This window comes from Carlito syrichta, unplaced genomic scaffold (assembly GCF_000164805.1).
Source record: "Carlito syrichta isolate Samal-C Ts95f unplaced genomic scaffold, Tarsius_syrichta-2.0.1 Scaffold314712, whole genome shotgun sequence".
Lineage (NCBI taxonomy): Eukaryota > Metazoa > Chordata > Mammalia > Primates > Tarsiidae > Carlito > Carlito syrichta.
The window spans coordinates 11,464-25,240 of NW_007258808.1; the positions used below are offsets into that span (position 1 = coordinate 11,464).

A 13,777-nucleotide genomic window follows, 5' to 3' on the forward strand; every position below is an offset into this window, starting at 1 on the left:
ATCAAATCCATTCTGGGGAATTATCTTCAGACATCTGGCTTAATAAAACAAAAATATGCACAATTCTCCAAGAATCTAAAGTTTTTCAGGATTAGAATTCTATTTAACGTGGTTGTACAATTCATGAAGTGGTGACTAAGGTCCTAAAAGTAAGTGCTTCTCTTAAATATGAGTAGATACTCTACTCACAAGCTGACAAAAAGCCGTGCATTTATAATAGTAAGCTTTGAAGGATGGGGCGGGGGTTGTTAAAAAAAAAAAGAAGCTCACAGAAAACTTATCACATCTGGCTGCCCATTCTTTAAAATTTCAGTGGATTTACGCAATCTAAATTATAAACCCTCATTTAATAAAACACCCACACAATGACAAGAATGAGACTTTAATCAGTTTTAAGTGGAGTTTATAACACTAAGAGATAAAGGGTTGTTAACAAACACAATAACAAATGGACATCTGATTGGTATGAGGCATTATCCTGTACACATCATATTGGGTTTTTTTGTGTATCCTCAGTGCATAGCATTTACACACACAGCCACTGCTGCACAGCACAAGAGTATCTGAAGAGGCTGAATCAGGTAAGGCTGTTTAACAGACTGAAGTTTTTTAGTATATATATTCTATATGAAAACAGATCGAACTTTTGAACTGGCAGGTAGAAGGCAACTCTGCCAAACGCTACAGTGAAAGCCCCCGCTTGAGTGCACAGTTCCACCCCTTCCATCTGCATGCATGACACATTAACAGTATTTAAAGGTAAACGAGGCACTTTGTGGCAACCACAGCCATCGTTATGAACATATTGCACACATTTTCTAGAACTAGACATGGAACTTGTACCCTACTTTTATTTTTTTAAAGCTGAAACATTTGATGCTGCCGGTAAACTCCACTTAAGTTTACAACCTGTGCCACAGCAAAGAATGGTGATGCTATTTACTTCACTACCCTTTCCTCATGATGGCAAAAATGTTCAAGAGGAGCTACAAAGGACTTGGGATGGTACCGGGCCCGATTGTAAGCCTTTTAAAAAGTGATGCCTTCAAGTAACTTCAGACATGTAAGCTGCTGCACATCCAAAAAGTCTAGGGAAACATTCCAGAAACTCCGAGAGATTACCTACAGAATGCATTTCAGGCTAATTGTGAATACTGTCATAAATAAAGTTTCAACTAGGACCCGAAAACCTTTCAGTCATAGCAATTCTTGTCAAATTCTATGGGGATGGTAACTGAAATAAAGGAGAGTATGTATAATATATATTTATATATATAATATATATATAATGCCATTTTTCCATTTCCAATGACTACACCATAAAATGTAAGCAAGGCTTCTCAAAAACACTGAAACATTCAAAATCAAAACCCTCATTCAGACCTTCACATTCCAAAGGAAAAATAATAACAGTGCAAAAGCCCATTATAATGTCATTACTTATGACCTGGCCCTCCATGTTACGTATTGGAACAATACAAGTTATGTTTTAATATGCTGTGCCCAAAATTGTAACAAAGAACGATATTAATAACTATCTTCAAAACATTAAGTTGATTTTCATTTTAGTCAACAGTTTTCAGTTTTTATGAAAGACAAGGTGGCATATAAATTTCAATGGTGAGATCTTAGGAACAGTTGTCTCTGACTTTTCCAATTTAACCTATGAGCAGTCAATTTAGACTCTATATATCAATGTTTAAATATAAATGTGTAAATCCTAAGAGCTTTGTTAAAAATTTAAAAATTTTGTTTGTTGAATGAAACTGACGAGGTATGGAAAACACGTCCACATTATAGACTAAGAATATTTCTGATGAAGTTCTGCCTAATCTATTTACCATCAAACTCTATAAATGCTGCTCTAGGAGGTCCTATGCAATCTGTATTTGCAAATTAACTAGGTCAGACCACAGCTAGTGAACAATGTCAGCACCAATAAGTTATTGAAAATGGAACTTCACACCATTAAGAAATATAATGGCTGGGTATTCAAATGTCAAGGTCAAGATATAATTTGAAAGACACCAAATTTTTGGAAAAAAAATCTTTTTAATAGTATCTTAACATTAGCTTTACATTAGTAGTTGTACTCTGCTTAAAATAGTCTGCAGTCTGGGCGTATCAAATATATGATGATACTTTTTAAGAAGTGAAATTGAAGCCCTAGTCCCAACACTAGCACTACAAAGAAATAATCCAACACTGCACATTAAAAAAAAATCTATTCTTTCAATAGCAAATCAATAAAGCATATGTAGGACAATTTCTACTGAAAATTAAATGTCTTATTATCTGCGCAGTGTTGAAAATTTACTGCAACTCTAATTTCCTTTTTCAACACAAATAATGTCCTTTTTAATATAAACACTATATGTATTCAGTATTCAAGTAAAATTCCCTAACAGTTAATGACATTTAAAAATGTGCAAAACTGCAAAACTCATTGTAATAGAATGTGTAAGGTCAAAAGGGTGGAACGGCTGACAGCTATTGGACTGAGTAAGTGCATCATAAATCTTCAAAGAAAAAAAAAACGCTTACTGTAGAATCTCCAATTGAAATTTCCTGTGCAGCATTACAAAATATTTTGTACTTAATGAGAAGAAAAAAGGTTGCAGGCAGCACATGAAGCATCCACAGCAGGTATATGATTGAAAACGTGTAAAATAAGTGTAAGTTGTTGGCTGATGTAGGTACTAATAGCATCTGACTTTCAGAACTGGCCTTGATTACACAGGAGATGGAGCAGTCATTACAATTGAGAAAACGTATTTAATAAATCATTGTCAATTTTTATAATGTTTCAAGCCCATTCTTTGTTGGTAGCCTCCACATTTCTATGGTTAAGTCATTGTTGCTGTGTTTTTTATCTGTGACCACATTATTTTTATATCCCTTCATTTGTGGATTCTTAAGATGTGGCCGAAGGTTCATTCCTGTACCCCAATACAGTTTCACTTCCTCTAGCTGCCTTTTCTAGCACCAATATGCTTTAAAAAAAATGCACAAACAACAAGCAGTGACAGCGGCCAATTCCTCAAATGTCCAGATTAATAACTATAGCATGCTAAAGAAAGGTGTGTGTAAATAGCTGGAGATGGTATATGGTCCAGAGTCCAGCATAAAATAGATTCCTTTCTGAGCATTCCCTCCATTCCCCTAACCCAAATACATGCATTAGAATGTAGCAAAACCCTTTGGAAACTTCTCTTAGCCAACTGCAAACTTATCTGTTGCCACAAGTGCAAAGGGGTAGGATGTGAACCAGTATATCACAAAGCTCTTTAGCCACTTTAGTTGGTGACAGAACACAAGAGGAAAAACTCCTACGTATACACATCAGTCTGTCTCCACTTTTTATAAAACTGGAATAAAATGGGAAAGTGCCATCTTTATTAATCCTAATTGAATTTTAAATGTCCTTTTGACACAAAAAGATATATACATGACACAGCTACACAACCTTTTTTCAACTGGACAACAAGTGTCAAAACCCTGTGGATGTATAGGGTAAAACAAGATTGGTCAGGAAAAGAGAATTGTTCCTATAACTGGTAATCTGACACAATGTCCTATTGCCATTAAAAAAAAAAAAAAGGTCCATTTTCAGTTTATTCAAGTTTGTTTTCATGGTGTTTTATCCCTCTTGATAAAAAAAAAATTCAGACTTTTGTAATTTGTGTATGCTGATCTTCATCAAAAGGTTCGTTCTCTGGATCAGAGTCAGTGGTGTCAGAATATCTATAATGATCAGGTTCATTGTCACTAACATCTGGTGTTACAGAAGTTGAACTGCTTGCCTCTGGATTTGATGGCTCCTCTACTGTTTTTGTAAAATACAGCTTCACCTACAGAAAGAAAATTTATAATGAAAATCCACAAATATAATTCATCTTAAATTTCTTAGTGAAGACATATATTTTAACGGATTAATTTTCAGTACTATAACAAATGTGATCTTCAATAGGCAACTATCTATTAAATAACCCTCTTCTTATTAGAATTTCCTACATTTTCTTTCTTGCTATGTACTGAAAAGATAAAACTATTAGGATAATACACTTTAAAAAAAAAAGAAGTATAAGCTGCAAACAGTAAATAATTCTACGAAAGAAATAAAAATGAAAGGTCAATAGTTTACACAATACAGTTTTTCAATTACAAAATTCAATTCACTAATGGTGAGTTCTCAAAGAATGTTTCTCTTACTATCCATCTAAAACTTTTTGATATAAACAACACTACACAAACACAAAACACTGATCAACAATGATGTTTAGGATTCACCAGCCCTAGAAAGTTCACCTAAAGGAAAGGAGGAGAAGTTATCATACGATAAACAAAGGGCCATTACATGCACAGTAAACATAATTGTCAAAATAATCCTACCTACATACTAGCTATTTTAAAGAAGGGGAAGCTAAGGCTCAGAAAGGTTAGGGAATTTGGTAAAGATCACATATCTAGCAGGCAGGGAATTTGAGATTTAAATCAGATCTGACTTCAAATCCCTTCCTCATCCTATCAACAGCCCATCCCCTATCATCCAAGAGTCATTATCGATTCTTCTCTTACGAGCAACATCTACTCCATCAGCGAATCCTTTAAATTAATCTGACATCTTACCCCCTTCTCTCTCTACTTTTCTTGTGAGTCTAATATTAAAAACAAAATTCAGATTCATCATTCTTGTGCTAAACACACGCTAGTATCTTCACACTTGGACTAGTCCCTTGTCCACTCAGTTTTAGTCAAACTTACTTAGCACTCCTCAAATATACCAAGCTCAATCCCCGTCTCAGTGTTTTCATGTCAATACTCTTCCCCTTTTCCCCAGATATCTGTATAGTTAACTCATATTATTTAAATGTTTAAATGTTATCTGCTTGGTCATGCCTTTTCTAACCATTCTAGCTAAGACAACAACAATAAAACAAACAAAACACAGACACACACACACAAGATTACTTTCTAATCCCATCTCTACTTTTCATAGCACTTATCATGATATAACTTTACATTTGCTTACTAATAACTTAAGTAGTTTTTATTTGTAATCACAAATATAAAACTTCTTGCAGTATTAAAACAGAAAACATTAAAATGAGAGGGAAAAACATTTTTAAAGCTAAAGGCTGAGGAAAAGGCAGATATAGAGAAAAGGAAGCAAGCCTACAGATTCTAAAGAAAACACCTAGCAGCCGGGCTCGGTGGCTCAGCCTGTAATCCCGTGCCTTTGGGAGGCTGAGGTGAGTGAATTGCCTGAGCCCACGGGTTCGAGACCCACCTGGGCAGCAAGACCTCATCTCTACAATAAATCAAAAAATCAGTCGGGTGTGGTAGTGCATGCCTGTAATTCCAGCTACTCGGAAGGCTGAGGCGGAAGGATCGCTGGAGCCCAGCAGGTCGAGGCTGCGGTGGCCAGGAGCGGCCACTGCACTCCAGTCTGGGCGACAGAGTGAGACTCCAACTCAAAAAAAAAAGAAAACACCTAGCCAAGAGGACATTACGTAAAGGTAAAATAAGTCAGACACGGAAAGATAAAGACTGCATATTTTCACTGATATGAAGGTGGTTATTAGAAGCATAGTTATTAGAGATTGGAAAGGACCCAGAAGGGAGGACAGAGAGAGCCTGGTTAACAGACTCAAGAAAGGAGGAATAAGCTCTAGTGTTCTAAAGCACTGGAGGGTGACTACGGTTAACGATAATTGACTGTATATTTTCAAACAGCTAGAAGAAAGAATTTTGATTTCCAACACAAAGGAATGATAAATGTTTGAGGTGATGTATATACTAATACCCTGATTTGATCACTAGATTGTATACTGTATAAAAGTTATTACTCTTACCCATAAATATGTATGAGTATTATTTCAACTTAAAAAATTTTAAATGAAAAGAAACTTCTAGACACTTAAGAAATGTGATTCTAAAGCCACTTAATATTAGATCTATTCTCACTTAAAACATGTAGGGCCTTGTCACTTTTTTTAAGAATTACTAACAATGTTCTTATGCTTACAAGCTATTGCTAGGTTTGCTACATGTTATAAAAACAGAACAAAAAATAAGAAAGAGTAAAAAAAGAGAAAGGAAAAGAGTATGGAAAGGCTAAAATCAAGGTGAATAGGAATAGGGTCTAGGTGCAGTGGCTCATGCCTGTGATCCCAACAGGCAAGGGGACTGCTTGAGACTAGGAAATCAAGACCAGCCCGGACAACACAGCCAGACCTCATTTCTACCAAAAAAAAAATTTTTTTTTTTTATAAATTAGCTGGGCCTGTAGTCCCAGTTACATGGGAGGCTGAGGCAGAAAAGTTGTCTGAGCTCAGGAGATTAGGACTGTGGTGAAAATTCTCCAGAATTGGAAAGGAGAAGAAAAATGGCAAACAACCATTTGGGAATGTTTACAAGACACATTTTTTTAATCTAAAGAATTCTTGTCTAGAAATATATACTTATCACATATAGACAAAAATGAAACAAACCAAGTAATTTCTAGATACAAAAAGGAAATACAAAGTGATTTTAAAAAAGAATAACACAGTAGCTCAAGCCTGTAATCCTAGCATCTCGTAAGGCTGAGGTGAGAAGACTGCCTAAGTTCAGGGGTTTGAGACCAACCTGGGCAACTTGGTGAGACCTCTTCTCTACAATAAATAAAAAAAAAAATAAGCCAGCTGTGGTAGCTAAGGTGGGAAGGAGCACCTGAGCTCAGCAGGTCAAGGCTGCAGTGGCCATGAGTGTGCCACTGCACTCCAGTCTGGGCAAGAACGAGAGTACAACTCAAAAAAAATGAATAACAGAGGACAGCCAGTGAAAGGCCTTTCAGAGTAGATGGAACTGAAACTAAGATTGGAAATGGGAGGATAGCTATGTGAAGGCCAAGAGGAAAGCTTGGGTGGAAAGGTACAGAAAGAAGAAAAAGAACTGGACACACAAGAGGCAGAAGTTTAATCCTTTGCACTCAGATTGCAAATCTAGCAAGCCATTTGGATGTCCCCTCTCAGAGGACATAAAGAGATTGCTGATGATTATACAGGACAAACTTATTCCAGGACAATTTTTTAAAAATGTATGTTTCCTTGAAGTTTTCCATTCAAATTGCATGAAAAAGCAAATGCAGAGATAGAATATATATTGAGACATGGATTGATCAGTTGAGAAGTGGATTTCAGCAATCGCGAGTGTGTCCTTCTACATCTTCTTTGAATAACAGATTGGACAATAAATTTCATATTATAAATAGGGGAGGAGAAAAACGAGACTGCACTGTCTGCTTGAATAGAAAAACACCAGGTAGAAGACGTCAGACAAATTACTGCTGCACAACATGTATCAATGAACCTGCAATGTATGTAGGCGACTGTTTCACAGATTACCATGTTAGAAAAATATATGACATTTTGATATTGTTGTCATAAGTAAGTTCCTCAATATCCAAAATTCTAACGTTCTAATGTCCAAAATGATAAGCCAAATATCATTACAATAAAATAATTAGTCCCAACACTATACTATTTCATATGAAGTGATTCGTTTTTCACTATTTCATAAAAAAATGTACAACTGAGTTGCTGGTAGGTGATCTGCAAGGTGTCTCTGAGTGCAAAGGTTTAATATTTTGAAGAACTGGAGAGAGACCAGTATGACTGAATCTCAGGGAACAAAAAGAGAAGGTAGCTAGAGTTGATGTAGGAGGTAGGCCTGTGCTAAATTATGCAGGTCCTTGTGGGTCATGATACAAAAATCTACAAGGTCTTTATATATAAAGTGTAAATAGAAGTGACACAATTTAAAAATGTTTTTTTTGAGTCAGAGTCTCACTCTGTTGCCCAGGCTGGAGGGCAGTGGCACGCTCATGGCCACCCTGGCATCGACCTGCTGGGCTCCAGCGATCCTTTTGCCTCAGCCTTCCAAGTAGCTGGAACTACAGGCATGCGCTACCGCGGCCCAGTTAATTTTCTTAAAAAATTTATTGTAGAGACGAGGTCTCGACAAGTTACCCAGGGTGGGTCTCAAACCCACGGGCTCAGCCCATGCTCTCGGCTTGGTCTCCCAAGTGCTGGGACTAACAGGCTGAGCCACCGCACCCGGCAATATCTTTTAAAAATTGCTCTGAGGAACTGAGAATAAATCTAAAGGGAGAAAAGGGTAGAAGCAGTGGAAACATTCCATGTGAATAATTGTCAAATGACTGAGTCCCTGTTCATTTCTTTCTTCCCCCATTCCTATTTCCTATCCTACTCACTTGATTCCCCTCCTGTATCTCTGCCCCAGATTTCACCAAATAACAATAAAGAATTGGGTAAGAAAAAATACAACTTTTTGACTGCACGCATCAGACATTTTGTCAGAAATTTTCAGGTTACTACTACATAAATATTGCTTCTAAATAATACATAATTTAAAAACTAGTTGATCAAGTTCTTCATTGGCTATACCCTAAAGTACGCATGTGTACACACACACACACACACACACACACACACACACACACACACACACACCCCAACTCCCCAAAATGTTTAACTAACCTTAAAATTTGGAGAGAAGTATCGGTTGGCCTTGTCTTTATTTGCTTTGTCAAGATCATTTTTTGTTAAAGTAAGTACTAGATATTCCTTGTCATTATCTGCACGCTCTATACTGCAAATGCTATCAATTTCTTGATCACATAGACTTCCATTTTCTACTTTCTCTGAAGTTTCTTCTGGTCCTGGTATGAAGAACGTATTTACCCAAAAGTGAAACATTTTATCCTAAAGAAAGAAACAAACATTTATTTTTTATTAATGATTAAAAAAAAATATCACCTATATCCAACATCTGCTCCAAGAAGGCAACAGAAAAACTACATAACATTTGACAAAGACTATTATATGGCAGTCTTTAGGTTATCTGTTGCTTTCTCAGTCACATGATTTTTCTGTCACTCAAATTTTAGAACAAAAATATCATCTCACAAGAGCTAAGATAAATTATTTCTATCTTAAAATTGTAAGTAAAATACCTCCTTTGTAGCCTAATGTCAGCTTTAAAAAATTTTTTGAGTTTGTGTATGCATATATTTAAACAAAATTCAGATATGGTTTTTATTTTTTCTACATTTTAAATGAGTTATCTATTTCAAGATTTACTTTACCAAAAGTCCTTGGAAGATTAGTGCAACTTACCTGATGAAGCCTGACAGGTACGCTTTACGGCAATACAAACATAAGTAGCTCCAACTTTTTACATAACAATATATGCATGAGCCAGGCTTGGTGGTTCAGCCTGTAATCCCGCGCCTTTGGGAGGCTGAGGTGAGTGGATTGTCTGAGCCCGCGGGTTCGAGACCCGCCTGGGCAGCGAGACCTCATCTCTACAATAAATCAAAAAATAAGCTGGGCGTGGTAGCGCATGCCTGTAATTCCAGCTACTTGGAAGGCTGAGGCGGAAGGATCACTGAAGCCCAGCAGGCAAGGCTGCGGTGGCCGGGAGCGGCCACTGCACTCCAGTCTGGGCAACCGAGTGAGACTCCAACTCACAAAAAAACAAACAAACAAACAACAACAAAAAAACAATATATGCATGAAAACTTTCAGAATAAAATATGAATGGGCAGGGAGAAGTACATATGATTTCTTTTTATGCTATAAAATGCCTATTTAAAAAAAAATTTTTTTTTTTAATTTTAAAAGAAATTTAAAAGAATTAAAAAAAATTCTTACTAATAATATGAAGCCTTCTTAAGAAAAACTCCAACAGAAGTTCATCAAAACTTTTCTTGACCAACACAGAAATGTGGCCTATATGACTCATTTGACAATAGCAGCCTTATCTGGTGCCCTTCAAATGCCAGTTAAATCTTTTATCCTAATTTATCTTCAAGTTTGTTTTTTCCCCCAAGAAAATAAGACCCTTAAGGATCTCATGTCTTACACTGTATTATTTTAATAGTACCAAGCAAGCCAATCTTATATATGACAAGTCTTTAAAATTTTAATTTCAATCATTTTGGCAAGGTCATTGAGTTAGTAATTGTACTTTGCTTTCCAAAAAGTAAATTTCTTATGTATGTACTGATTATACTAAAACTACTTTTGTTTTAATCATAGCAGACAATTAAATAAGGCAGGAAAGATCACATAAAATGAGAAAATTTATATAATCTAAGATATATATACTACATTTTATTTAACCTTCAATTTTACATGTATTAATATAAAGTAAAAATGATAAGAATTAGTACATTCTTAAAGGTATGGGGAATGGTGATATAGGTGTCTATTTTTAAAAAGAAAATATAAAATTTTATGTGTACCAGTCTTACAATGAATTAAAAAAAACAAGACTTGCTAATTATCAAAAAATAATTTTTTCAAAGTTATTGAGATATATTTAACTTTTATTTATATAAAAAAGATAAGAAATGAGTTTCTGATGGAAAAAAGTCAGTTTAACATTTTATAATATTTTTCTAGCTACTTGGATTCTGGATAAAGGAAATTCTATTTCTTCTGATAAATCAAAGCAGCATTTAAATTTTTACAGTAATGAAACTTCCTCTTACTTTCTTTCAAAAGGAAAGCTCAAACTTTAAAAAAAACCAAAAAACTATATCAATCCTGTTACTGAGAATGTCTAAAGATTGGCAATATGTTAACAATCTAGTATGTATAACAAGGTAGCAACACTACACAAAGTTGGTACTTTTTTCATTACTACCTAAAAATTTTGGACCATAGGCTCACTTTAAATGTTCACACTTAATATTTTAAACCAAGATAGTTTTAAAATGAGCTCTTGTTTTCTCTAAATACAGTTCAGCAAAATTGAAAATCTCACTGATTTTCTAAACCTGCATATTAAAATATCACATTTTTCATTCTTTATTACTTTATCATCTTACCAATTTCTCTTTTGGTTAAAAAAACTAAATAATAAGTAACTCTGGGGAAGGAAGTTAAATAGAAAATAAGTCAGCCTTTCAAAACAAACTAAAATGGGGGGAAAGAGACCACAAAACAGATCTTATTTCTACCTATAGACCAACATTTTTTTAAACGTATGGTTCCATGCTAATTTCTTCTCAGTTAATTAGCCATCCTTGTTAAGAAAACTCCATCTCATGTTACAATGCCATGCAGCCTTTTCCTTCTAACAGAATTATTTATCGCCATAATGTTTCATTAATGCCACAGTAAGCAAAGCACCTGCAGATCTAACAGAAAACTAATTATAGTTCATTAGATGTCAGTCATGAAGTAAAATATATCTTTTAATCTCTCCTTAGAGAATGATATCTGCCTACCCAAAAGACCTGAGGTTACTCTTCAAAATGTGGCTATTTTGGCTATTTTTCCAAATAAAAGTAAAGTGCAAACCTTTTTTAGCATCTTGTTCTGTTTGTGGAAGAACTCTACTTTGATGTCACCACACACAGGTAATGGCTGAGGGAACTCAAAGTACATGAACTTGTCTTCCCGTCGTGTGGGTCCTGAATTGGAGGAATATATCTTCACCTTTAGCTGGCAGACCACAAACTGAGGATCTGCATGATTAAATACATACTAGTATCATTTCACAGAAAATGCCTTTAACTGTCAAACTATCAAAAATGATCAATATCAGCAATATAAACAAAACAGTGATTCTGCAGTTGTAATCTGATCTAAAACAAGTCAATGGAAATAAATTAGATAAAAATATAAGCAATAGAAGATTTTCTCCAATCTGAACCTTCAAAATAAGGATCTATTACTGCTATGGAAGTCAGTTCCAATTTCATGAATAGTAAGTCTTAAGAGTAGCTGTTTAGCAATATAGTAACAACAAAACTTTCACATTAAAGTTATGCCAAAAATCCTAATATAAATTACTTTAAGCTTAAAAATGATAAAACAACTTTCTAGCACATTTATGAACAACATAAAAGGTAATTTTTTTTTTTTTTTGGGAATCTCACTCTGTCACCCAGACTGAATTGCAGTGGCACACTCATGGCCACTGCAGCCTCGACCTGCGGCTCTGGCGATCCTTCCACCTCAGCCTTCCATGTAGCTGGAACCACAAGCATGCCACCATTCCTGACTAATTTTTTGACTTATTGTAGAGATGAGGTCCTGCCAAGTTGCCCAGAACAAAGTTATAATAAATTCCATAAACGTAAGTATAAATATTTATTAAAAAATTAGCCAGCACTCATTTTACCTACAGCTCACATTTTATTTTTAAAGGTATATAAAGTCACCATTATGAGAAACAGGAAGGAAAAGATTTGAAATGTCTGCAAAGAAACCAAGAGACCTCAAGTAAAGAATGCAGTACAACATCCCCTCCAAAACACCACCCCATTCTCATTAACAAATATTTTGGCTTTGGTTCTTGTCTGTTTTAAAATAACTGGTAAAATATAACTTCTCAAAATTCATTATGCTTTTACATTAGCAATTCAACTAAAAGGTGGCAAAATATGGAAAGGGAAGGATTAAATGTTTTATTTTTAAAATCTACTCATAAAATGCATTAATAGTTAATGACCTCAAGGACAGAAATTAAAAATATTAATGAGTGTTAAAATTCTAGGACTTCAAAAATCTTAATGTTACCTAAATAATTTGACAAGCTATAATTCATTTGTAGAACACTGGAGAATTAAAAAACAAATGTCCATTAAAAAGAAATGGATTAACCTTAGGAGGTAAGAAGTGGCTTTTGAAGGAAATATGGCAAGACAACCAAGAGACAGAAACATAATCTTGCATAAAATGTATGAGAAATACTTATATATAACACATAAAATTCTCAGCACTAACAGACATCATTATTTTTAAAGATGAAGTCTCAAATTTTTATCAATGTGATCAACAACTGAGAACAAGGCAAAGTTGTAACAAGTGAAATGAAATTTCCACTTTAATAAACACCTACTGCTTCACCTATCTAACATCTAAAGCAATATCAGCAACCACATAAATAATGTTTGATGCAAGCATGCAAGGTCATTATAATATGAATTTGTAAGACACTTATCATTTAAAAAAGCTACCTCGAACAGGGAAATATTAAACCAACAATCCATCAGTAAACTTCACTTTCTTGACTCAAGGTTCAAAGTGCAATGAGCCATTTCATAAGACTCTCTGTGATACTGAAATTTCACTGGGAAGTCTAGTTTGAAGAAGCAAATAAGGTATGATCTCAAAGTTGTGATAAAATTAGCTAGAATAAAAATGCCTTGTAATCTTACTCATTTAAACTCCAATTCAAAAATCTGATAATCTTGATTTTAGGATTTTAAAAAGCAAATAAACAGTATTGCCAGATTTCAATTAAACAACATCTAAAATGTACATCTCAAGACTTTTAGAATTGTAAAATTCATAAGCTATTTACAAATCAGCATTACTAAGAAGTTTCCTAAAACTAAGCAAAAATCGTTTTAATAAAAATAAGTAGTAAAAAGGTTTCCTCAATTCACTAAATAATCTTTTCTAACCATATAAATTTCACATTTTAGATAGGATCTAACTTATCAGAAGTCCAACATTAGTATGGTTCTGAGAAGTTTTAAGAAACAATTCTGATGAGACTGGGTGCTTTTCAGAGTGGTATGGCCGCAGACAGCAGACAACAATTCTGCTATATATCCTTTGATAGATTAACTGCATTCTAAAGAAATGATAAGATTGGAACCCAGTAAATAAAAATCAGTGCATAAGAGAGCGGCATGACAGATAATGCAGGCTCAGAAAGGTGAGGTGGTGGGGACGGTGGATGATAAATG

At 34.7% G+C, this 13,777-nt stretch overlaps 1 protein-coding gene across 2 annotated transcripts in view; it reads right to left on the reverse strand.

The window, feature by feature from the left end:
- Positions 1–365: 365 nt before the first annotated feature.
- PTEN (phosphatase and tensin homolog) overlaps positions 366–13,777 on the reverse strand; it is a 94,555-nt gene continuing 81,143 nt past the window's right edge. For both annotated transcript variants that reach the window (XM_008071752.2, XM_021719430.1), the window contains 3 exons: positions 11,376–11,542; positions 8,544–8,768; positions 366–3,851 (listed from right to left, as the gene is read on the reverse strand). In XM_008071752.2, coding sequence (XP_008069943.1) covers positions 3,666–3,851; positions 8,544–8,768; positions 11,376–11,542 — 578 coding nt within the window. In that variant the 3' untranslated portion in view covers positions 366–3,665. The remainder of the gene's footprint in view (positions 3,852–8,543; positions 8,769–11,375; positions 11,543–13,777) is intronic.